The 24252-nt window shown below is 52.5% G+C and overlaps 2 protein-coding genes and 2 long non-coding RNA genes across 4 annotated transcripts; 2 read left to right on the forward strand and 2 right to left on the reverse strand.

Annotated features, from left to right (window-relative positions):
* Positions 1–841: 841 nt before the first annotated feature.
* Positions 842–5406, forward strand: kcna1b (potassium voltage-gated channel, shaker-related subfamily, member 1b). The gene is made up of 2 exons (XM_057022746.1): positions 842–1372; positions 1566–5406. Exon 2 carries the CDS (start codon positions 1708–1710, stop codon positions 3199–3201), a length of 1494 nt encoding a protein of 497 aa, XP_056878726.1. The 5' UTR covers positions 842–1372; positions 1566–1707; the 3' UTR covers positions 3202–5406.
* Positions 3380–5959, reverse strand: LOC130519384 (uncharacterized). The gene is made up of 2 exons (XR_008948300.1): positions 4710–5959; positions 3380–4024 (listed from the first exon to the last, which is right to left on the reverse strand). It is a non-coding gene; the product is annotated as an uncharacterized LOC130519384 (long non-coding RNA).
* Positions 5960–6933: 974 nt separating this feature from the next.
* Positions 6934–9518, reverse strand: LOC130519082 (uncharacterized). The gene is made up of 3 exons (XR_008948223.1): positions 9239–9518; positions 7891–7973; positions 6934–7424 (listed from the first exon to the last, which is right to left on the reverse strand). It is a non-coding gene; the product is annotated as an uncharacterized LOC130519082 (long non-coding RNA).
* Positions 9519–13696: 4178 nt separating this feature from the next.
* Positions 13697–23937, forward strand: LOC130519034 (potassium voltage-gated channel subfamily A member 1). Its single transcript, XM_057022089.1, has 2 exons — positions 13697–16029; positions 21958–23937. The coding sequence occupies exon 1, from the start codon at positions 13927–13929 to the stop codon at positions 15601–15603; it is 1677 nt and encodes a 558-aa protein (XP_056878069.1). The 5' UTR covers positions 13697–13926; the 3' UTR covers positions 15604–16029; positions 21958–23937.
* Positions 23938–24252: the final 315 nt, after the last annotated feature.

Here is a 24252-nt window from a genome sequence, read left to right on the forward strand (position 1 = left end):
GTTTCAGAGACAGGAAGTTGTGAAGGGTTCAGGCTTTTATTTTTCAGACTCACTTTCAGGGAATCTCTGACTGACCTCATCCTTGACCTGTGACCTGACAGGTGACCCCGACAAAGAGTGAACCGTCCAATCAGAGCTCTGCATCAAAAGGAAATAAAGGTTTCAGTTTTATCTGTCAGAGACAAACACAACCACAACAACAACAACACAACAATCACAACAACCACAACAACTACTACTACAACCACAACAACTACAACCACAACAACTACTACTACAACAATCACAACAACTACAACAACAACTACCACAACAACTACAACAACAACTATAACAACAACTACTACTACAACAACCACAACCACAACTACAACAACCACGGAGACACTTTAAATCTATAACTTCATGGAATATATGAATCTGAAAACTGTTCTGCAGTGTCACCTGTCCCCAACCTTGACTGTTACCATGGCAACAGCATCCAGATCAGCTGTATTTTGATAATAAAACCTCCCGATCTCACTCATTCATCTCCCATCATGTTTTCATCAAATACAGAAATGGAAAAAACCCTCAGCAGCCTGTTACCCTGTTACCATAGCAACACGGGGATATTTACACCAACACGCGGGCCCGACTGTCGCAAACACTGGCAGCTCGTGACGCGAAGGCGTCCGCAGATTCCCACAGTGTGAACTGGGAGTTTGGCTTGGGTTACTGGTTTGACCGTGAGGTTCACGTGTGTTTTTGAACCGAGCTTTATTTAAACAGCCGCTGACCTTCACTCTCACTGGCTTCTGTTTTACGGTCTGCCTGCATTGCGTCGCCCCCCCCCCCCTCCCTCCTCCCTCCTTCACTCCTTCTGCAATCTGCTTCCAAATGACCGGACACACATCCGGTGGCTCGTGCGCCCGGAGCGCGGGACCGCAACGCGCGTTTTCCCTTTAAAACCTTTCGCTTCCGAATTATGCTTATGATTATTTTATTCTGATTGCTGCAGAAAACAGGAGAGAGAGAGAGAGGGAGAGAGAGGGAGAGGGAGAGAGGGAGGGAGAGAGAGGGAGAGACGCTGTGTTGATGCTGCAGCGGCGCACCAGTCCTCCCAGTCCTCCCAGTCCGCCTCTGTGGGACCACGGATCCTCAGTAACGCTCGTCCTGTCCTCCAGACGGCTGCAGTGATAGATGCGGTCCGGTTCCGCGCTGCGGAGCTCTTCCTCCTCTTCCTCCTCTTCCTCCTCTTCCTCCTCTTCCTCCCGCTGCTCTTCTGATCGCGGCTGTAAAACTACACCAGGACGATGTTGGTTCACCAACAACCTGCATCAATATTTCACAGACGGTGAAGCGACGCACGGAGGTTCTGGTCCAGAAGCAGGTGAGAATGGAACTTCTGCAACATCTATAGGACGTTATTGAAAAGGCAAGCGCGTGCGTGTTTGAGTGCCCACATCCGCATTCTACCAACAAAGTGAGGACATTTTGCTGGTCCTCACAACTTGGCTTGTGTGTCCGATCAACAACAAGCAGCTGATGTTCTGCTGCTGCCGGCGCCGGTGCTTCCTCTGCAGGTGAAGATGGTCAACGCTGAGAGGAAGGTGGTCATGATGGTGCTGAGGATGATGATGGTGCTGCTGATCTTTGGGCCTCGTTAGAGGCTCCTCCTTCCCTGACCCGCTGCTCTTCGCCGTAGCTCCTCCTCCTCCGTCAAGGATGACCGTGGTCTCCACAGAGAACATGGACGAGACTTCCACCCTGCCGGGTCACCACCAGGATCTGTACCCGCCTGACGACGATGAACACGACAACCACGACTGCTGCGAGCGCGTGGTCATCAACATCTCGGGTCTGCGCTTTGAAACCCAGCTGAAGACCCTGGCCCAGTTCCCGGAGACCCTCCTTGGGAACCCAAGGAAGAGGATGCGGTATTTCGATCCGCTGCGGAACGAGTACTTCTTTGACCGGAACCGGCCCAGCTTTGATGCCATCTTGTACTACTACCAGTCCGGCGGTCGGCTGAGGCGGCCAGTCAACGTCCCTTTGGACATGTTCTCAGAGGAGATCAAGTTCTACGAACTTGGCATGGAGGCCATGGAGAAATTCCGTGAAGACGAGGGCTTTATCCGAGAGGAGGAGCGACCTCTGCCGGATAACGAGTTCCAGCGGCAAGTCTGGCTTCTGTTCGAGCATCCGGAGAGTTCGGGTCCGGCGCGGGGCATCGCCATCGTCTCCGTGATGGTCATTCTCATTTCCATCGTCATCTTCTGCTTGGAGACGTTACCGGAGCTGAAGGAGGACCTCAGCGAGCGCATTCATGTGACAACAGGAAACACCACCATTTATTACAAACCAAACATCCTAACGGACCCGTTCTTCATCGTGGAGACGCTCTGCATCATCTGGTTCTCCTTCGAGCTGATAGTTCGCTTCTTTGCGTGTCCCAGCAAAGCTGCGTTCTTCAAGAACATGATGAACACCATCGACATCGTGGCCATCATCCCCTACTTCATCACTCTTGGGACGGAGCTTGCTGACGAGGGCAACAAAGAGGGGAAGGGGGGCGGCGAGCAGGCCACGTCTCTGGCCATCCTCCGGGTCATCCGTCTGGTCCGGGTCTTCCGGATCTTTAAGCTGTCCAGACACTCCAAAGGGCTCCAGATCCTGGGTCAGACTCTCAAGGCCAGCATGCGTGAGCTGGGCCTGCTCATCTTCTTCCTCTTCATCGGAGTCATCCTCTTCTCCAGCGCCGTCTACTTCGCGGAGGCCGAAGACAAGGACTCATACTTCACCAGCATCCCCGACGCCTTCTGGTGGGCCGTGGTTTCCATGACGACGGTGGGCTACGGGGACATGTACCCCGTCACCATCGGGGGGAAGATCGTGGGCTCCCTGTGCGCCATCGCCGGCGTGCTGACCATCGCGCTTCCGGTTCCGGTCATCGTGTCCAACTTCAACTACTTCTACCACCGCGAGACGGACGGGGAGGAGCAGGCGCAGCTGCTCAACGTGAGCCACCAGAACCTGGCGTCCGACAGCAACTCCAGCCGCCGGAGCTCCTCCCTGGTCAGCAAGTCAGAGTACATGGAGATCGACGAGGACATGAACAACAGCATCGACAACTTCCGGGAGGCGAACCTGCGGACGGCCAACTGCACGGGCCCGAGCCAGAACTGCGTCAATAAGGTGAAGCTGCTGACCGACGTGTGAGGAGGCGCCTGAAGGCACCGCCGCTGTAAATATTGTACAAAGGTCCAGGACGGGTTTCTCCATTTCACTGGTGAAGCGTTAACTTAACTTAACTTAAGAGTCTGAATCAGGCCGCTGAGGGGAACTATGGGATGTTTCAGCTCTGTCTGCTGGATTTGGTTTTAACAATAACGAAAGCTTTGTTCAGATTTATTTGGTTTTCACCACATTTTTATTACTGTAACGTCTAAAATCTTTGCGAAAACCGAAAAAAGAATGAATTTTCTGACTGAGATGAGACGCTAGCGCTAGCATCCAGCCGGAGCTGTGATTGGCCAGCGGTGTGTCTCCGCCCACACCGAGTTCAGAGGGTTGACGCGTTCCGCCGTGTTGGGACGAGGCTCCATCAGTTAGCGTCCGTTCAGTTTCTAAGAAACTTCCAGTTGGAAAAGGGAGAATCGTGACGTTGGTGAGGACCTAAGCGTCCGACTGCAACTGTCTTCCACGCCGCCGCGACGTCCTGCCAGCGATGGTGGAACGAGGCTCATCTGTGGACGCGTCGCCACCTGCTGGCCACCTTCTGTTTTCACCTGCTGGATGTAGTTGCTGGGTGACTTTGGTGGATCTTTTGGCACCTTATCAGGACCGAGAGGTGAGTCGGGCCTTGAAGAGGATGGCTGCTGCAGGTTTCCCATGATGCAACGCTCCTTTACGCTGAAGCATGTGGAGACTTTTCCGTCTTTCATCGGCATGCTCCAAATGTTACCTCAGTCTCAGTTACGGAATCTTCTCGCCCGCAGACTCACGCTTAAACGCTGCTTCATTCTTTTTTTGCTTTTCTGTGCTGAATGTGGATAAAAGGAAGAGGAACTTTAAGAGCATGTCAAAATAAAAGCACCACAGCCTCATTCTAACAGATGTTTAAACTCATGATGTGCATGATAGTTTTAAAATGCTTGCAGTTGTGGCGCGATGAAGACGATGCTTTTATAGAACATTTAAAAATGACTTCAGAAATTCCATTTTTCATTTATGGACAGATTCAGTCCTTGATGATGAAGAGCATGATGAAGACATCACCTGTGTTTGTGTCCCCGGTTGTAGTTCTGTCTGTGTTTATGGGTAAAAGAAAAAAGGGCAGTTCCTGAACACACTTCATGGATCTGATCTAGAATTAGCTTCTGGTGCCTTGAAGTCCGTCTCGTTTTAGAGTAACTGAAGTGCCTCGACTGCAGCTTCTTCTACTGCCACCAAAGATGCAGCAGGAACAAGCGCCCAAGTGTGTTTTCCCCCCGACCTCAAGGTCCGACAGCTAACACAGCTAGCACTGATTAGCTAATGACAACTCTGCACAGAGATCTGAAAATTCCACAACACGCAGCAACTAGCTAGCTAAGCTACATAAAGAGCTTTAGTGATGCATCAGGTATTTAACCTCAACTAGTTGATTAAGATACAAAATTAACTGTCCAACGACAAAATGCAACAGGAAACCATCAGTGACACAATCTGGAACAGATCAGACAAACCTTTGATCTGTGACATCATCAAAGAGAAACTCTCCACCCCCTGATGCGAGGCTGTTGTGGCTGATCAGGATCTGAAGGTTCAGTCACATGTTTGACTTGTGGAACATTGTTCAGAGTTTATTTTTCATACGTGGACCAACTTTGAGATTTAGGTTAAAGTTAGAGGAGATCGTGAGTCTTACCTTCACACGTGACGGCTGAACTTTGTAGTTGTACAGAACTAAAGTGTGACGAGCTCTTCCTGTTGAAGCCTCCAGATATTTTTCGAAGAAAAAAATAAAGAAAATCAGAAACCTCAAAAAACGTGATGAAGATGACGAGGATGAAGGTGGCAAGTCCAAACAGGAAGTGTCTTAATGTCTGCATGAGTCTTTGGTTTGGGGACACTTTGTTTTCTTCCATCATCTCATCCAGACTGGTTTCATCCTCCCGAACTGGTTTCATCCTCCCGAACTGGTTTCATCCTCCTGAACTGGTTTCATCCTCCTGAACTGGTTTCGTCCTCCCGAACTGGTTTCATCCTCCTGAACTGGTTTCGTCCTCCCGAACTGGTTTCGTCCTCCCGAACTGGTTTCGTCCTCCCGAACTGGTTTCGTCCTCCTGTGAAATAGAATTTAAGTTTCTGTCCGTTTGTAACCTGAAACGTTCGTCTCCATTCTGAGTTCATGAAAATGATCAATAAAATCTGAAAACCATCCGTCCTTTGTTCTTTCAGCGTTGATCCTTTGATCTACAACTGGGCTCATTTAGCTGACGAGCTGATTCCTGCTAATCTTTATTTGGAAATATTTGATATTTTTACTGAGAAGAAAATAAAAGTTGACGTCAAAAATGAAAATTGACAAAAGTCAAACAAGACTAAACTTGTCGAAGACTGAGTGTGTGTGTGTGTGTGTGTGTGTGTGGGTGTGTGTGTGTGTGTGTGTCTGTGTGTGTGTGTGTGTGTCTGTGTGTGTGTGTGTGTGTGTGGGTGTGTGTGTTGTTGAGCTGCAGTCTGAGTCACACCTTCTATTCTGACTGTTCTAAGAATATGACTGTACAGCAGCTCAGGAAGGCTGAGAACACACACACACACTCATGGGCACGCACTCACATGCACACACACACAGAAGCACACATGCGCAGACACCTCACCTCCACACCCACACACACACATTCAGACACACACACACTCACACACACGCACACACACTCACACACACACTCAGACACACACTCAGACACACACACACACACCCACACACATACACTCTCACACACATGCACACACACGCTCAGACACACACACTCTCACACACACGCACACACACACTCAGACACACACACACACACACACACACTCAGACACACACACTTGTTTGGCTCCGCCCCCATTTGTTCCACCTGCTCACCAGATTGTTGAATCAGACTGAAGTTTTCAAGTAAAACACAAAACTACAGTTGTCTAACTTATAACTAATTCCCACATTAAGAATGGAGCGCTCTTCCTCTGACACCATCATCATCATCACCTTCATCATCACCTTCATCATCACCACCACCATCATCATCATCATCATCACCACCATCACCATCATCATCATCATCATCAACCATCATCACCGCCATCATCATCATCATCATCATCATCACACCACCACCATCATCACCACCATCATCATCACCACCACCATCATCACCACCATCACCACCATCATCACTACCATCATCACCATCATCATCATCATCACCATCATCACCACCATCACCATCACCATCATCACCACCACCATCATCATCACCACCATCATCACCACCACCATCATCATCATCATCATCATCATCACCATCATCATCACCATCACCATCACCACCAATCATCATCACCACCATCATCACCATCACCACCACCATCACCACCACCATCATCACCACCACCATCATCATCATCACCATCATCATCACCACCATCATCACCACCAATCATCACCACCATCATCACCACCATCATCATCACCACATCATCACTCATCACCATCATCCCACCACCATCATCACCACCAACCATCATCACCACCATCATCATCACCATCACCACCACCACCATCATCACCACCCTCATCATCATCACCACCAACCACCACCACCACCCCACCATCATCATCACATCATCACCATCATCACTCATCACCACCATCATCACACCATCACCACCACCACACCATCATCATCATCACCATGTGTGTGTGTGTGTGTGTATGTGTGTGTGTGTGTGTGTGGTGCTTTTACTGTCATGTTTGGCTGACAAGCTCCGCCTCCTGGTAGATCTGTTGTTCTGAAGTCTGTTGATCAATTGATCCTTTGAAAGGCGGAGCCACGACCGCTGAGCCGTGAGCTGATTGGCCGGTTTGGTGCAGCCGCCGTCTTGAGTTGGGTCGAGCCATCGGCCCGGAACAACAGCAGCTTCGGGTCAAAGGTCGGTTCAACGGGTGGTGTGTGTCTGATACAGATTCACAGGAGCAGCGATGGTTCCTCTGACCTTCTGGAAACTTCCCTGGTCGTTGCAGCAGGAAGCAGGAAGTTGCGCCGCGTCGCCTCGTCAGACATCCAAACTGTCCTTTTGTCCTGAAGACGTCTCAAATTATTCACAGCTCCTATTTTTGTCCCGGGTCTCCGGTCGGGTCCTTACGTATGTGCTCACACAGGCGGCGAGTGCCGGGGGCCTGGCAGCGGGTGCTGAATCGCCGTGACAACAGGGAATTAGACAAAGTAAAGACGAAAGGAACAAGTGTCCAGCTCATGGAAATGATGCTGATGTCTACAGCCACCATCACCTCCGGATCGACTAGCTTTAGCCTACTGCTAACAGCCACGTTAATCAAACTGATGCTTCAACTTAATGTGGTTGCTAATGCTAATGCTAACACAACTGTCAGGGAGGTCATGTGACCAGTTATCTTCATGCACACATTAAAGAAAAGGTTTTATTTTCAGTAAAATGATTTAAAGCTGTAAATATGAAATGGTTTATTTAGTGTTGCCTCAGAAAAAAGAACATTTAAAACTGCGTTAGAACAAATATCTTCCTCTAACAGCACAACCGGAAGTTAAACAAGAGTTCAACACTGTAAAAATACAAAATAAGAGCACGTCCGTTCAGGGTTGTCAAGCAGCGCCGCCCGGTGGCTGCTGGTGAAATTACCTCAAGTGAGAGCAAACCATCACATCACTGCGGAGACGAGCCCTGGCAACAGCCTGAGGGGTCACCATGGTAACGGTGAAGTGCTGAGAAAGAGGAGAGGAAGAGGTGGAATAAAAAGGAATAAATCATCAAATCCGATGTGACAGGAGGGGGATTGTGACCTCCAGGTGGCGCCATCGAGTAAGAGGTCAGCTTCAGAGAAACCACTGATGCAAACATGCGCGCGCGCCCTTATATGAGTGTGTGTGTGTGTGTGTGTGTCGGTATCACCAGAAACCATTTTGGTTATGTCTGGTGTGTGTGAGGATAAATCACATGCATTCAATCTGAAATAAAAGGAAAAAGCTTAATATCACACACACACACACACAGACACACACAGACACACACACACACACACAGTTGCAGCAGCTTCCGTCTGGTTTAGGGGTCATTATGTAATTTGTGCCGTTTTTTTCCAGGGGGGGTCGTTAACAATTCTAACATCCATCACCCATCTCATACATCATACCTGTGTGTACGTGTCTGTGAGTGTGTGTGTGTGTGTGTGTGTGTGTAGAAGCTGGAGGTGTGATTCGTGATCAGTGGAGGCTGGTGATTGGCCCACGGTCCCTCCAGGATTTTTCAGTTCGGTGCTGTTGTTCTCTCCATCCTCTGCCTGATTCCAGGTGTCATGATACCAAATATAAATGCTGGAAACGAGTGTGTGTGAGAGAGAGAGAGAGAGAAGTGTGTGGAGAGTGTGTGGGAGAGAGAGTGTGTGTGAGTGTGTGGGAGAGAGAGAGTGTGTGAGTGTGTGGGAGAGAGAGAGTGTGTGTGTGTGAGAGAGAGAGAGTCTGTGAGAGTGTGTGGGAGAGAGAGACAGTGTGAGAGAGTGTGTGAGAGAGAGAGAAAATGTGTGAGAGTGTGTGGGAGAGAGAGAGTCTGTGAGAGTGTGTGTGGAGAGAGAGAGAGTGTGTGAGAGTGTGTGGGAGAGAGAGAGTCTGTGAGAGTGTGTGAGAGTGTGTGGGAGAGAGAGAGAGTGTGTGAGAGTGTGTGGGAGAGAGAGTGTGTGAGAGAGTGTGTGAGAGTGTGTGTGAGAGAGAGAGAGAAAATGTGTGAGAGTGTGTGTGAGAGAGAGAGAGAGTGTGTGTGAGTGTGTGGGAGAGAGAGAGTCTGTGAGAGTGTGTGTGTGTGAGAGAGAGAGTGTGTGAGAGTGTGTGAGAGTGTGTGAGAGTGTGTGTGAGAGTGTGTGTGCTGATAATCCTCTTGATAATCTGCTCGTCTGCGTCTCATCACCGTGTTAAACTGAGGAGACTCAGACGAGCCACAGATAATCTGGTCCATATTTGGTGTTTTGGTGTTTCACCTGCGTCTCTGCTGTCGTCCGTGGGTCAAACCTCCTGTGCCCCCCTCCCTGGCTGAAATGACCTTTAACCTCCAGCAGCTGATTCCAGATGAAGGTGATGCAGAGTGACGGCCGGTCCTCACAGAGATACAAATGCTGCCATCGTGACACTGACAGGCGCTTCACGCTTGGACGGGTTCAGACGTTTGTCAGGACACAAACCTCCTTTTTCCCGTCAGTGCTGGCACCTGAACGCATCACGATGCCCCCCCCCAGCATCATCTGCTCCAACACTGACACATCTGATTGAAAACACTGTATTTTGATGGGTGAATGGGGGGGGGTCACTGTGTGTGGGGGGGGTCACCATGTGTGTGTGTGTGGGGGGTCACCGTGTGGGGGGGGTCACCGTGTGTGTGTGTGTGTGTGGGGGGTCACCGTGTGTGGGTGTGTGGGGGGTCACCGTGTGTGTGGGGGGGGTCACCGTGTGTGGGGGGTGGTCACCGTGTGGGGGGGGTCACCGTGTGGTGTGTGTGTGGGGGGGTCACTGTGTGTGTGTGGGGGGGGGCACCGTGTGTGTGTGTGTGTGGGGGGTCACCGTGTGTGTGGGGGGGGGCACCGTGTGTGGGTGGGGGTTAACCGTGTGTGTGTGTGTGTGTGGGGGGGGGGTCACCGTGTGTGTGTGTGTGTTGTGGGGGGGGTTAACTGTGTGTGTGTGTGTGGGGGGGGTCACCGTGTGTGGGGGGTCACCGTGTGGGGGGGGGGGTCACCGTGTGTGGGGGGGGGGGTCACCGTGTGTCCTTTCATGAGCCTTTTCTGCCGCCACCGCTTTAATCTGCGGGAGGAAACTGTGACTCTACCAGACACGTGAGCGGCGGCGTCCTTGATGCTCCGCTCGCACATGTTCGCGTTATCATGCAGGCATCTGCTGTCAAGACTTCTTAAACTCACAACGCCGTTCCTCCAGAGCTCGCTCGCCCTCCACGCCACTCAGCTGAATGTCCCTCAGGTGTTTCACGGTCTGACTCAGGCTACTGTCACCCCCCCGGCGCCACTCCCACCCTCACATGAACCAAATCTGACAGTTTCCTGCTACTGTACAACCACAAATACTGAGGCGCTCCCACATGTCAAGACTGCTGAAGACGCACAGCTGCACCTGCACCTGCACCTGCACCTGAACCTGAACCTGCACCTGCACCTGCACCTGCACCGGCACCTGCACCTGCACCTGCACCTGAACCTGAACCTGCACCTGCACCTGAACCTGCACCTGCACCTGCACCTGCACCGGCACCTGAACCGGCACCTGAACCGGCACCTGAACCGGCACCTGCACCTGAACCTGAACCTGAACCTGAACCTGCACCGGCACTGCACCTGCACCTGCACCTGCACCTGAACCTGCACCTGCACCCTGCACCTGCACCTGCACCTGCACCCGGCACCGGCACCGCACCGGCACCTGCACCTGCACCTGCACCTGCACCGGCACCGGCAACCTGCACCTGCACCTGCAACCTGAACCTGAACCTGAACCTGAACCTGAACCTGAACCTGCACCTGCCCTGCACCTGCACCTGCACCTGCACCTGCACCTGCACCTGCACCTGCACCTGCACCTGCACCTGCACCTGCACCGGCACCGCACCTGCACCTGCACCTGAACCTGAACCTGAACCTGCACCTGCACCTGCACCTGCACCTGCACCTGCACCTGCACCTGAACCTGCACCTGAACCTGAACCTGAACCTGCACCTGCACCTGCACCTGCACCTGAGGATGAGGAGACCACCTTCCTCATCAGGAACCTTTAGAGAACAGAGTTCATATTTACACGTGAGAAGAGAAGCAGGAAACAACACTTTCAACAACTCTAACAGATTTGACAGTGAAGGTCTGCAGACGGTCAGTGACTGCTTACCTGTTGTCATGGTTACCCTTCCACCAACAACCATCATGTACCAGATGCACTGGACCCGCTGGACCGGTTCTGCTGAGGCAGTGGCCCAACAGACTGGATTAACTGGCTTGATGACATCATGGGCCGACTGGAAGGACACTGATGTTGGGACACGACAACCAGACAACATGACAAACCAACTCTGCCCAGTTTACAGTCGTCATGGAAACGATCCCAAAGTTTATATTTAAAACTCTGACGGTCGTATCCAGTGCGTGAAATTGCAGCGTTGCCAGTGGCCAGTCAGGGTTATTATTCACGCTGCGTCTGAGGACAGAGCGAGCGCTAATCCAGGGGCGGAGCCACAGCGTCCTGATCAGGAGCTGCAGCAGATGAGGGGAGTGATAAAAGCCCCCCCAGGGAGGGGGCCCAGGGAGGGGGCCAAGGGGCCCCGCCTCTGCTGGAGAGAGGGTGTGTGTGTGTGTGCGTGCGTGTGTGTGTGTGTGTGCGTGCGTGTGTGTGCGTGCGTGTGTGTGCGTGTGTGTGTGTGTGTGTGTGTGTTTGTGTGCGTGTGTGTGTGTGTGCGTGTTGTCCGTCTACATCAGCAGAAATATCCGGACAACTAGAGTGTGGCCCCGGGGCCGGAGCCTTCGTCCCCTTGGACACAAAGGGGACAGAGAAGGGGAGAGGACGGCGTCCCGGCGTCTTTGTGCTGCGCATTCATGAGCTGTAAAGATGTTTGTGGCGAGCAGACCGCGAGCGCTACGAGCTGCTGCTTATATAAGACGCCATGAAAAGACAGGAAGAGAAGACAGGACGTCCACACAGCGCCCGCTTTGACACGGGTATTAAAACAGTTGTGTTAGCCCGCCCATGCTAACATGCTAGAATATTTAGCACTGATGTGCAGTACAGGCTAGCTTTAGCATTTAGCTTGAGCAACAACATAATTAGCAAATTGTTTTGACTCTGATCAAAGAAGAAATCAGAAACATGAAAGAAAGATGATGTCAGCAGATCACTGGGGGACCAGAAGAAAGCACGGTCATGTTTACACATGTTTACACGTGTTTTACACATGTTTACACGTGGTTTTACACATGTAAACGTGTTTTTTACAACACATTTACACATGTTTACACAAGTAAACGTGTGTTTTCTCTCCCCTCCCTCGTGTGTTTTCACACACGTTTACACATGTTTTTACCCGTGTTTACATGTGTTTTTACACATGTAATTAGGTGGGAGTTAAGGAGGCCAGGACCCGAGTGTAAAACAAAAGGTTCTTTATTGCCAAAAATGAAAAGAGAGACAGTTCTGAGATTGAAGGATCAAACAAGTAACAACAAAAACTCTAAAAGTGAACGAAAATCACCAAGAAATGGAAAAAAACGTGGAAAAAAAGTACAACTGGAAACAGCGAGAAGGCAACTTACTGAGATCTCTGGGGCTGGAGATCTCTGGGAGCTGGAGATCTCTGGGAGCTGGAGATCTCTGGGGCTGGAGATCTCTGTGGGCTGGAGATCTCTGGGAGCTGGAGATCTCTGGAGCTGGAGATCTCTGGGAGCTGGAGATCTCTGTGGGCTGGAGATCTCTGGGAGCTGGAGATCTCTGGGAGCTGGAGATCTCTGTGGGCTGGAGATCTCTGGGAGCTGGAGATCTCTGGGAGCTGGAGATCTTGTACAACAATTCGGCACCAGAGACAAAGAGGGAGCTCAGCAGCCAATTAGGCAGAACGAGCTGCAGGTGGAGGTGAGACACTGAGTGACGACAACACATGACTCCCTCCCCTCCCCTCCCCCTCCCCCTCCCCCCCCCCTCTCTCATCCTCCTTTCACTCACTCCCCTCCCCCTCCCCCTCTCTCATCCTCCCCCTCCCCTCTCTCATCCCCCCTCCCCTCTCTCATCCTCCCCCCCTCTCATCCTCCTTTCACTCCCTCCCCCCCCCTCCCTCCCCTCCCCCTTCCCTCTCTCATCCTCCTTTCACTCCTCCCCTCTCTCATCCCCCCTCCCCTCTCTCATCCCCTTTCACTCCCTCCCCCCTCCCTCCCCTCCCCTCCCCCCTCTCATCCTCCTTTCACTCCCTCCCCCCTCCCTCCCCTCCCCCTTCCCTCTCTCATCCTCCTTTCACTCCCCCCCCTCTCTCATCCTCCTTTCACTCCCTCCCTCCCCTCCCCTCCCCCTCCCCTCTCTCATCCTCCTTTCACTCCCTCCCCTCCCCCTCTCTCATCCTCCTCCTTTCACTCCCCCTCCCCCCTCCCCTCTCCTCTCTCATCCTCCCCCCTCTCTCATCCTCCCCTCCCCTCCCCCTCTCTCATCCTCCCTCTCTCATCCTCCTTTCACTCACTCCCCCCTCTCTCATCCTCCTTTCACTCCCTCCCCTCCCCTCCCCTCTCCTCTCTCTCATCCTCCCTCTCTCATCCTCCCCCTCCCCCTCTCTCATCCTCCCTCTCTCATCCTCCTTTCACTCACTCCCCCCCCTCTCATCCTCCTTTCACTCCCCCCCCCCTCTCATCCTCCTTTCACTCCCCCCCCTCTCTCTCCTCTCTCATCCTCCTTTCACTCCCCCCCCCCTCTCTCTCCTCTCTGGTGCTCTTAACGTGCACTTTCCTGCACGGCGGCGCAGTTTTCCAGCCTTAATGACGGCGGCGGCGGCGGCGGCGCGTTCATGAGCAGCGCTCTTCAGATCTCGACATCAGCTGCTGGTTCCGTTTCCAACTCGTTGTTCCGACGACCCGCGGGAGAGATGCTGCAGCTCAACAAGTCCCCTTTCCCTCGCGGCCCGTGAGCGTCGATGGCGGCGGGATGGAGATCGCCTTGGTGAGCTTTGAGAACGGCGGAGCTAAAGGAGGGGGGGGCGGCAATGGCGAGGACAACTGCCGGAACGCGCTGGACGTCCCTCAGTTCGTTCAAAGCGGACTCGGTGAGGACTTCGGGAAGGAGCTGAACACGCGCGGGAGTCCTCCGCGGCAGCAGCAGAGCTCCTGGAAGATCAACGACATGAACAACACTTTCAGCTGCAGCGAGAACGCCATGGACGCGCTTTTACGCGCGGACCACAGTCCGCATCTGTTCGACGAGGACCTGCTGGACATGGACATGGACACGGAGAGCAACGAGAGGGTGCTCATCAACATCGCCGGCCTCAGGTACGAAACCCAGCTGGGCACGCTGAACCAGTTCCCGGAGACCCTGCTGGGAGACCCGGCAAAGCGGATCAAATACTTCGACCCGCTTCGGAACGAGTACTTCTTTGACCGCAACAGGCCGAGCTTCGACGGGATTCTGTATTTTTACCAGTCCGGGGGAAAGATCCGGAGACCCGTGAACGTGTCGATCGACGTGTTCGCAGATGAGATCCGGTTTTACCAGCTGGGTGAGGAGGCCATGGAGCGGTTCCGAGAGGACGAGGGCTTCATCAAAGAGGAGGAGAAGCCGCTGCCCAAGAACGAGTTCCAGAAGCAGGTCTGGCTCATCTTCGAGTACCCCGAGAGCTCCAGCCCGGCGCGGGGCATCGCCATCGTGTCCGTCATCGTCATCACCATCTCCATCATCACCTTCTGCCTGGAGACGCTGCCGGAGTTCCGGGACGAGCGCGAGCTGCCGGTGAGCAGCCGGCTGGACAACAGCACGGCGCCGCGGCCCTCGCTCACCTTCACCGACCCCTTCTTCATCATCGAGACCACCTGCGTCATCTGGTTCACCTTCGAGCTCTTCGTGCGCTTCTTCGCGTGTCCGAGCAAGTCGGAGTTCTCCAAGACCGTCATGAACATCATCGACATCATGTCCATCATGCCTTACTTCATCACGGTGGGCACGGAGCTGGTGGAGCAGCAGGACGAGGAGCACCAGAACGGACAGCAGGCCATGTCTCTGGCCATCCTCCGGGTCATCCGTCTGGTCCGGGTCTTCCGGATCTTCAAGCTGTCCAGACACTCCAAAGGGCTCCAGATCCTGGGTCAGACTCTCAAGGCCAGCATGCGTGAGCTGGGCCTGCTCATCTTCTTCCTCTTCATCGGAGTCATCCTCTTCTCCAGCGCCGTCTACTTCGCGGAGGCGGACGAACCGGAGTCGCACTTTTCCAGCATCCCCGACGCCTTCTGGTGGGCCGTGGTTACCATGACAACCGTGGGCTACGGCGACATGCGACCGGTGACAGTCGGGGGGAAGATCGTGGGCTCCCTGTGCGCCATCGCCGGCGTGCTGACCATCGCGCTTCCCGTTCCGGTCATCGTGTCCAACTTCAACTACTTCTACCACCGCGAGACGGACCAGGACCAGTCGTCCCTGAAGGACGAGCCCAACGGCGGCCGGGACAGTCCCGAGCTGAAGCGCAAGGGCAGCAAAGCGTCCACGGGATCTCGGGACGTGGAGAACGACGAGAAGTCCGCGGAGAAGGACGACATCAAAGCCAACAGCAGCGTGGACTTCAAGAAGTCCCTGTACGCCTTCTGTCTGGACACGCGCGAGACGGACCTGTGACCCCGCCCCTCTTCATCAAAGCCCGTAGCGGTGTAGAAGAACCCCCGACGTCAGCAGGTGAAACCTTTGATCTCCTTTATCGCGTCATCAAGCACCGAGAATCATGGGAAAATGGAACATAATCTCGCAGGAGCTGGAATAAAAACCTGGCTGGGATTAAAAACAAATCTTTATTTTTCATACTCGTCCTGACGCGGTCGACATGTTTACACTGACGTTTTCTTGATCCGATTCCACTGACAACACCTTTATTTTTGAGAGTCCTGTTTCACGCCGTCGAAACAGCTTTGGGTTTTCAGACTTTTGACATTTGAAGTGAAGGAATAACAGCCAAGAAGAGAAGGAGGAGAGGAGGAGAGGAGAGGAGGAGAGAGAGGAGGAGAGGAGGAGAGGAGGAGAGGACAGAGCAGCAGAAGCATCGAACAGGTGAGTGTCTCACCTGAGTTGAGGTTAGGCCCCGCCCCCAACCACAGCGACGCTCTCCAGACACGCCCGCTGATGATCGGTGTTTGATTGGTTTTTCCTGGTCACATATTCGTGTTAGCATCGATGCTAACGTGTGGATGGATCATGTGCACAAAAGTCCCCACTAAGATAGAAATCCAGGATGTTGTTTCGTTCTGAGATGTGTTGAGGGGTTTTGGATCAGGCATTTAGGGCTCCGGTGTGAATGCTGAGGTTAGCAGTTAGCAGTTAGCATGAGGCTGCAGTGTGTGACTGGCTGATGTTGTGTTTTGCTGAGCTCCTCATCATTTGGACGTTCCGGAGCGATCCAGGACTCCTGGCCTCCTAAATCCTGTCAGATTACGTTATGTTTTGTTTCCTCTCCCTAAGCGGGTTTGTAACCATGACAACAGCAGCACGAGGGAACTGTTTCCTCCTTGTGTGACAGAGCGTGGAAGTGCAGGACTCACCGACGTTCCCTCACCTGAACACGCTGAAACATCTGGAGTCAGGCGAGCAGAAACACGTGAAGCTGCATCACTCGCCTGATTTAACTGGGTAATTCCATCATTCGGGGTTTTCTCTGTCAACTCTGGAGCCCGGCAGGACCAGAAATAGAACCCACCTCCTTCCCATGGTGTAAATGTGCGTTAATGGATGCTGAAGGCAAAGTTCTGACAGATGTTCCAGTTGTTCCTCAAATGTAGCACAACACTCGTGTCCAATTAGCACGTTAATCCAGATCTCGTCAGGCTGTTTCCTGCAGGATGCAGCCAGCAGATGATCCAGGAGCGCCGGCCCGCGTCCAACATTCCTGGATCCTGGAGTTTTAATCTGGAGCTCCAGCAGCAGAAGCCTTATTAAGGTCTCTGAGAACAGAAGCTCTGAGCTGGGTCAGTCTGGCCTGGAGGAGCCCCTCACCCTGCTGGCTGCTAGCCTGCTCGGCTGCTAGCCTGCTCGGCTGCTAGCCTGCTCGGCTGCTAGCCTGCTAGCCTGCTAGCCTGCTAGCCTGCTCGGTGCTAGCCTGCTAGCTGCTCGGCTGCTAGCCTGCTTGGCTGCTAGCCTGCTAGCCTGCTAGCCTGCTCGGCTGTTGTAGCTTCAGTCTCTGAGTGTGGTGACGTTCCAGAGTGGCGACGTTGTTGTTCGGCTGCAGCGCCACAGCTGGGAGGACTCCGGTTGACCTCCAGGGCCCCCTGCTGGTGGGTGGCAGATTAAACTCAACTTTAAACTCCGACATGGAAAAATTCTGAGATTGAAGACAAACTTTGCAAACTGACAAACATACGTTGTCCAGGCGTCACGGTGACGGACACTAATCCAGCAGCTGGTAATCTCCAACCAGCATAAACTAATATTTATATGGGCTGTTATGGGCTGGCGCTATTTTTACCAGCATAAATGCTTTTAATCCAGGAGCTTCTAATGCAGGCACACACTCACACACTCACACCCACACTCACACACACACACACTCACTCAACACACACACACACACACACACACACATTTACAGCATGATTAGTCTGTCAAATTTAAATATGAGGCTCAGCTGGAGACACATGACGGATGCAGAACCGGGCTGATTAGCGTTAGCCTCTTTTTGATCGAGACGCTCCGAGCATCACTAACAATGTAACCAGGGCCTTATATAACACACGTGCACGTGCACGCGTCTTGGTGCTCGGGGGAAGTGACTGAAGCTCTGTGATGGGGGGACGTCACAGGAAGTCTCCTTTAGGTGTAAAACTTTCAAACTGGTTTGACTTGAGCGTCTCACTGGTTCCTGACTGGTTCTGCTGGAGCAGCGGTGCTGAGGTTCTGCTCTGTGGTGGAGGCCAGGTTCTGAAGGTCCGAGCGCTGAAACCATGAAATCTGCTCCATGTTCTGATCAGCAGATTTTTGATGAGATTTGATGAACAAACGTGTGAAGAAGCAGAGTTATCTAACCCGACTGGAGCTTCCACATGAGCGAGCCTCCACATCAGTTCTGCACCAGCGAGCTCCACTGGCAGCAACACCAACCCACTGAGGAGGAGGAGGAGGAGGGGGAGGAGGAGGAGGGGAGGAAGAGGAGGAGGAGGGGAGGAGGAGGAGGAGGAGGAGGAGGAGGGGGAGGAGGAGGAGGAGGGGGAGGGAGGGAGGGGGAGGAGGAGGGGGAGGAGGGGGAGAGGGGGAGGAGGAGAAGGAAGAGGGGGAGGAAGAGGAGGAGGAGGAGGAGGAGGAAGAGGAGGAGGAGGAGGAGGAGGAGGAGGAGGAAGAGGAGGAGGAAGAAGAGGAGGAAGAGGAGGAAGATGCTGCACTGACTGCATCACATTGCTCTGCTGAAGCTCCTGAAGAACAGGAAGAGGCCAGAGATGGTGTGTTTCTACTTCCTGTTGGCGCTTCGACTGTTTCATGTCTGGGTCACGACAGTGTGTGTGTGTGTGTGTGTGTGGGTGTGTGTGTGTGTGTGTGTGTGTGTGTGTGAGTGTGTTACCTTTAGCCGTGGCTGCAGACGCTCCTTCATCATGTGACGTCGGTGCTGAAACACATTTTTGTTGTTAACTGATAAAAGTGCATCCAGCATGTGGCCCCGCCCCCGATGGTGACCCCGCCCCGATGGTGACCCCGCCCCGGGTGGCCCCGCCCCGATGGTGACTCCACCCCCTCTGGATGCACACACAGTTCTTATCTGGTTAATATTACTGAGCAACTGTGCGTTGACGTGCGACAGCACAAAGAGGCCAGCGAGCTGCCGACCACGCTGGCAGGAACCCGTGGACAGATGGACGCCGTCCTCGCCGAGACGCGGGTCCTCGCCGAGACACCGTCCTCGCCGAGACACGGGTCCTCCTGAGACGCGGGTCCTCGCCGAGACACCGTCCTCGCCGAGACGCCGTCCTCGCCGAGAAGTGGGTCCTCCCCGAGACGCGGGTCCTCCCCGAGACGCGGGTCCTCGCCGAGACGCCGTCCTCGCCGAGACGCGGGTCCTCGCCGAGACAACGTCCTCGCCGAGACACGGGTCCTCCCTGAGACGCGGGTCCTCGCCGAGACACCGTCCTCGCGAGACGCCGTCCTCGCCGAGACGTGGGTCCTCCCCGAGACGCGGGTCCTCCCCGAGACGCGGGTCCTCGCCGAGACGCCGTCCTCGCCGAGACGACGCGTCCTCGCCGAGACGCGGGTCCTCCCTGAGACGCGGGTCCTCCCTGAGACGCGGGTCCTCCCCGAGACGCGGGTCCTCGCCGAGACGCCGTCCTCGCCGAGACGCGCGTCCTCGCCGAGACGCAGGTCCTCCCTGAGACGCGGGTCGGGCCAGACCTATAAAGGACGTCAAATCAAACTTCTGAGCTTTGATTCAGGCCCCAGAGGGTTGCTACAACCTGGAGGGGGAGGGGCTTCTCCTCCCCCATGACCTGGGTCCTGCTCAGGGTTTCTTCCTGTTGTTGATGTTACAGACGCAGTTTCAGCGACGTGCTAATACCGACCAGCACTGACGACCGTGCTTCAGATTTCTGACAACAACAATAACAAGTCGCTTGGTGAAGCCACACCCCCTCGCCACAGTCCTGCCACATCACACCTCCCGCTCTGGGCGGCGAGGGCGTGAAATCAGGCCAAATGTTCCTCCAACACGGGCAGGAAGAGGAAGTAGAGCAGAAACGCTGTCGCTCACATCAGCGACCATCGGACGTTTGAAGATCGTCCGCAGAGACGAAAGCGACCACGAAGGCGGCGCTTCGCTGCGTCCAATGGTGGAACACGTGTTCCCTTTAGCACGTTAGCCTCTGCTAGCAGGGCAGGAACTCGAAGGCTAGTTAGCATGTTAGCAAGTTCAACAACAGCGTACGAAATGTGAAAATGTTACGGAACCATTTCTTTCTTTCACACTAAACCTTTGCTGGTCGTGTTGAACGGTTCTGAATTCCCTGCGGCAGCACACGGGCCCACGAGAGCAGGTTGGGTGTGAAAAGAGCTTTTAATACAGTCGATTTAAGCTTCCAGATGTGTGTGTGTGTGTGTGTGTGTGTGTGTGTGTGTGTGTGTGTGTGCCAACATCTTATTCTACCAGTAAAGTGAGGACATTCTGGCTGCTCTCAGCGATTCAACTCAACAATTGTTTGAGGGTCAAGACCTGATTTTAAGGTTGAGGTCAGAATTTTGCAGGGTGAAGGGTCAGGGGTCAAGGGTCAAGTGCTGGGGAATGCGTTATGCGTGTGAAGGTCCTCACAAAGATAGCAGTACAAGCACATGAGTGTGTGACGGCGGAGGATAAGTGCTGCTGTTATTAAGTCGATAAAACCGAGCTGCCATCCTCATCTTCAGGGTCAAAGGTCGCCCAACGTCTGTGGTGAAAAACATGCACAAGTCGTCCTGCATCGCTGCTTGTTCCTCCGGTTCTGTCCCGCTTCTGTCCGGATCAGAACCATCAGGCATCTCCTCCGTCACTGAATCACAGTGAAGCTCAGGAAGGCTGAACCGCAACACACCCGTTACCATGGCAACCACGAATAAAATGAAATGAGTGGCGGGAACCCTCCCCCCCCCGAAGAAAAAACACCCTCCAGGTTAGCGTGATGTTTCGCAACTCCAACAGTGAATCATCTCCCTCTGACACACACACACACACACACACACACAAACACACACACACGTTCTGTGTATTAGATCTGCTTTTCTCTAGTTAAACACACGACGCGTTCATGCTCCAGATACTCCTGTAGGAAATCAGAGCGCTGGAGCGAGAGAGAACGTCCAAATGTCACAGTTTTCATCTCCATGTGAATTAGATGTGCTGAGGTCAAAGTAACGTGCACGTGCGTGCGTGCGTGCGTGCGTGCGCATCACAGAAGCATTTTAAGAACATGAGAGAAAAGCAACCAGGCCAACAGACGCGTGAGTGCTGCAGCTCCCCCTGGTGGACAGTCAGGAAACATCGAACCTTCTGCTTTGTTGTTTCAACCAGAGATGAAGCTCAACATTAGCAACACTAACTAACTAACTAACTAACTAACTAACTAACTAACTAACTAACGAACGTTAATCGTGAGATGAGTTCAAGTTCTTCTGCTACATTAGTGCCTGGTGGTCTGGGGCTACGTTAGTGCCTGGTGGTCTGGGGCTACGTTAGGGTCTGGTGGTCCGGGGCTACGTTAGGGTCTGGTGGTCTGGGGCTACGTTAGGGTCTGGTGGTCCGGGGCTACGTTAGTGCCTGGTGGTCCGGGGCTACGTTAGGGTCTGGTGGTCTGGGGCTACGTTAGGGTCTGGTGGTCCGGGGCTATGTTAGGGTCTGGTGGTCTGGGGCTATATTAGGGTCTGGTGGTCCGGGGCTACGTTAGGGTCTGGTGGTCCGGGGCTACGTTAGGGTCTGGTGGTGGTCTCAGCAGCAGACCAGGACCCTGGTCCCGCCTGCTGGATTTGGCTACATATGCTGCTGGATTACGCTGATCCAACTTAATGCCTGAGAACATGCAATCATTCATAACTACAGGGCGGCGGCGGCGGCGCCATCTGCGCCGCACGGATTAACTTCGAGGAAGCTGGCGAGGGTGGGGGAGGGGGAGGGGCGCCCGCTGGGCTTCCTGTTGACCGTCCTGCTCATCTCACATCTGCAAACATCTGGAACTGCTCCACCTGGGAAACAGAGCTCCCGTGTGTGTGAACCTCAGCTAATGCTAATGCTAACGCTAAATAATCTTCAATAAGGATTTGGTCTTTTCGCGTCTGGTGGCTCCGCCTTTCAAACCGGCATTCCTGCCAGTGACATGTTTATGTTCCTTTATCTGGTTACCGTGGTGACGTAAACCAAGTTTGCATCAGTCAATCGACAGTTGTGTCACCACCTGCTCGTCCGGCCCCGCCCTCGTTGCCATGACGCCGCCGGCTGTTTTGCTGTGCAGAGCTGATTTTGTGGTTTTGTGTGTTGGTCCGCAGAGATGAAGCTCCGCCCCCTCGCCGTCGGTCCTCCGTCTGCTGACCTCCTGACCTTCAGCCGCCCTTTGATGGACAACTGTGCCTTTGAGCGACGTTCCTGCTTCTTGGTGTCGGTGAGGCTGCTGCTGGACCTGCGGAGCAGAAACCCCATCAAAGCGTCTCCTCGCCACTGACGTCCTGCGGCGCTCGCTTCACGCCGTCGCTCTGCAACACGCTACCACGTCTCTGTGAATTAGGCTTTATTTTTGTAACGAGGTGTTCCTGATTTCTATTTTTGTAAGGACAGGACAGGAGAGGCGCCGGTCTTCTGCTGCACGTCCTCGTCGCTCGGCGTGTTTCTCTTCGCCATAACCTCAGAGCGCCTGAGCGTGATGCATTCAGGGTCCCCCAGCCAGGGTCGGAAACCTGACTGCTTCAGGGTGTATTTCATGAGCTCCTCCTACATATCAGACCGAGTGAACACATGAGGGAAGTGAACGAGTGAGTTTGTCTGGACAAACGAAAGAAGAAGGGACATTGAATCAGGTGGTTCTCGTCCCCCTGACGACGAGTCAGCATCCGGTCAAACCGTGGTTGTTGTTAGCCTGGTTAGCCAAAAGCAGCTAGCAAATGACAGGAAGTGGCTCTGCTGAGGGGGAAAGATCACTAAAGTAAAATTCCTTTGTTCTTTCTTTGTTCAGCAAAAGAAGTCAAATCACAACAGCGACGTTTTCTAGTTCAACAGAATCAGTTTTGTATTTGACTCATTTCTAGTTATTTTTTTTATGGAGGAAAGTTTTTGCTGTATTTTTGTTATCAATGATCCGTTTAAGGTCACGTTGAACGGATAGTGGGCGTGGCCAGACTCCTAAACCACACCCCCGCCTATTTTTGCCAGCTTAGCTAACGAAGACGTCGTTTAGGAACCAGGTTTAATATCATCGATCACAAGAAGCACTTAGAACGTGTAAAAACAGATTTTTCTACTAAAAAAACTTTAACTCGAGCAAAATATTCTTGATGTTTGCGAACATTTGACTTTATTTCTGGACCGTTTGAGGATTTCCAGTAATTCCTGTTTTATTCCTGATTTCTAACGTGGTGAAACGTGTTCGTCCCTGAAGCTGCTCACACCAGCCAAACACTCGTGTGGACTTCTATCCCTGTGAGGACTCCTGACCTCTGACCTCGACCCCAAAGTGAACCTTTAAACACACCTTTGACTGCGGGGCGCACCAAGTGTCCTCACTTAGCTAGTAAAATACAAAGGTGAAGATGTGTTGAGACTTTCTGATGCATTCAAACAAAAGAATAAAGTGTTTAAATGAATATTTTCATGAGAAATCTGTGACGGCAGCTGACAGAAAATATTCCTCAATATTTTAAACACCTCCGTCTGGATTCTGAAGCTCCTAATCTGGGTTCAAAGGTCAGAATTTATTTTTATATAATCACAATCATCTTCTGTACATTTCACAATTTATTTGTCGTTAAAATAAGTTGTATGGAAAAGTTTTTTCACTGATAGTTTGTTAACTCCTTGGTAGGTTTTGAGGACAATGGGATCAAATGAATCATATTTAGATTTAAAAAAAAAAAAACATTTTTCAGTATTGGGGACATTTTTCAATGTTTGTTGCGAAGCAGTCGTCTGTGTTTAATCTACAAGTGAAAGATTTTGATTTCATCTGCATGATTTTCATGGATTCAGCCTGTGTTCATATTTAGGGATGTTAGGAGGAACTAGTTTCCCTTTCCTGCTGCCTGTGAGTGTGATGACGCCTCATCAGAACCTTTAACTTACATTTATTCCCTGAAAACAAGCTGCCAAAATGACTGATGAAGCCAAAATGTGTTTATTTTTGATGTTCTCTGTGTAGAAGTGGTTTAAGTGTGACACATGTTAAACCTCATCCTGTTAATGTCAGATTGTGTTAAATGAAACATAATTGTTGCTAATATATGCAGAAGAATTCTGAAATAAACTAAGTCAAAATGTCACTGTTGCTTGTTGACTGTTCTGATTTTAATTAATTAACGTGCTTCGATGAACAAACATTATTTCGATTTTCATCAATTTCCCAATTTTTAAAGGCAGAAATGTTCGTTTAATCCATCACCTGCTTGAGCACCTGGAAGTTGGCGTCATTAATTCACGCTTGATGGACTGTTTACTTGTTTGTTTGTTTACTTGTTTGTTCCGTCCGCCCAGAGGCGGCGCTGGTCGCGTCCACTAGATGGAGCCATCGGACCAACGACGCTCGCTCCAAACCGCCCAAATATTCACCGCAAACATCGGACATTTAGGAACCAAAC

Source organism: Takifugu flavidus, chromosome 22 (assembly GCF_003711565.1).
Source record: "Takifugu flavidus isolate HTHZ2018 chromosome 22, ASM371156v2, whole genome shotgun sequence".
Taxonomy (NCBI): Eukaryota; Metazoa; Chordata; class Actinopteri; order Tetraodontiformes; family Tetraodontidae; genus Takifugu; species Takifugu flavidus.

Bases quoted from the DNA above. Each gene is read 5' to 3' on its own strand.
- kcna1b (XM_057022746.1), top strand. From the start codon at position 1,708: ATGACCGTGGTCTCCACAGAGAACATGGACGAGACTTCCACCCTGCCG.
- LOC130519034 (XM_057022089.1), top strand. From the start codon at position 13,927: ATGGAGATCGCCTTGGTGAGCTTTGAGAACGGCGGAGCTAAAGGAGGG.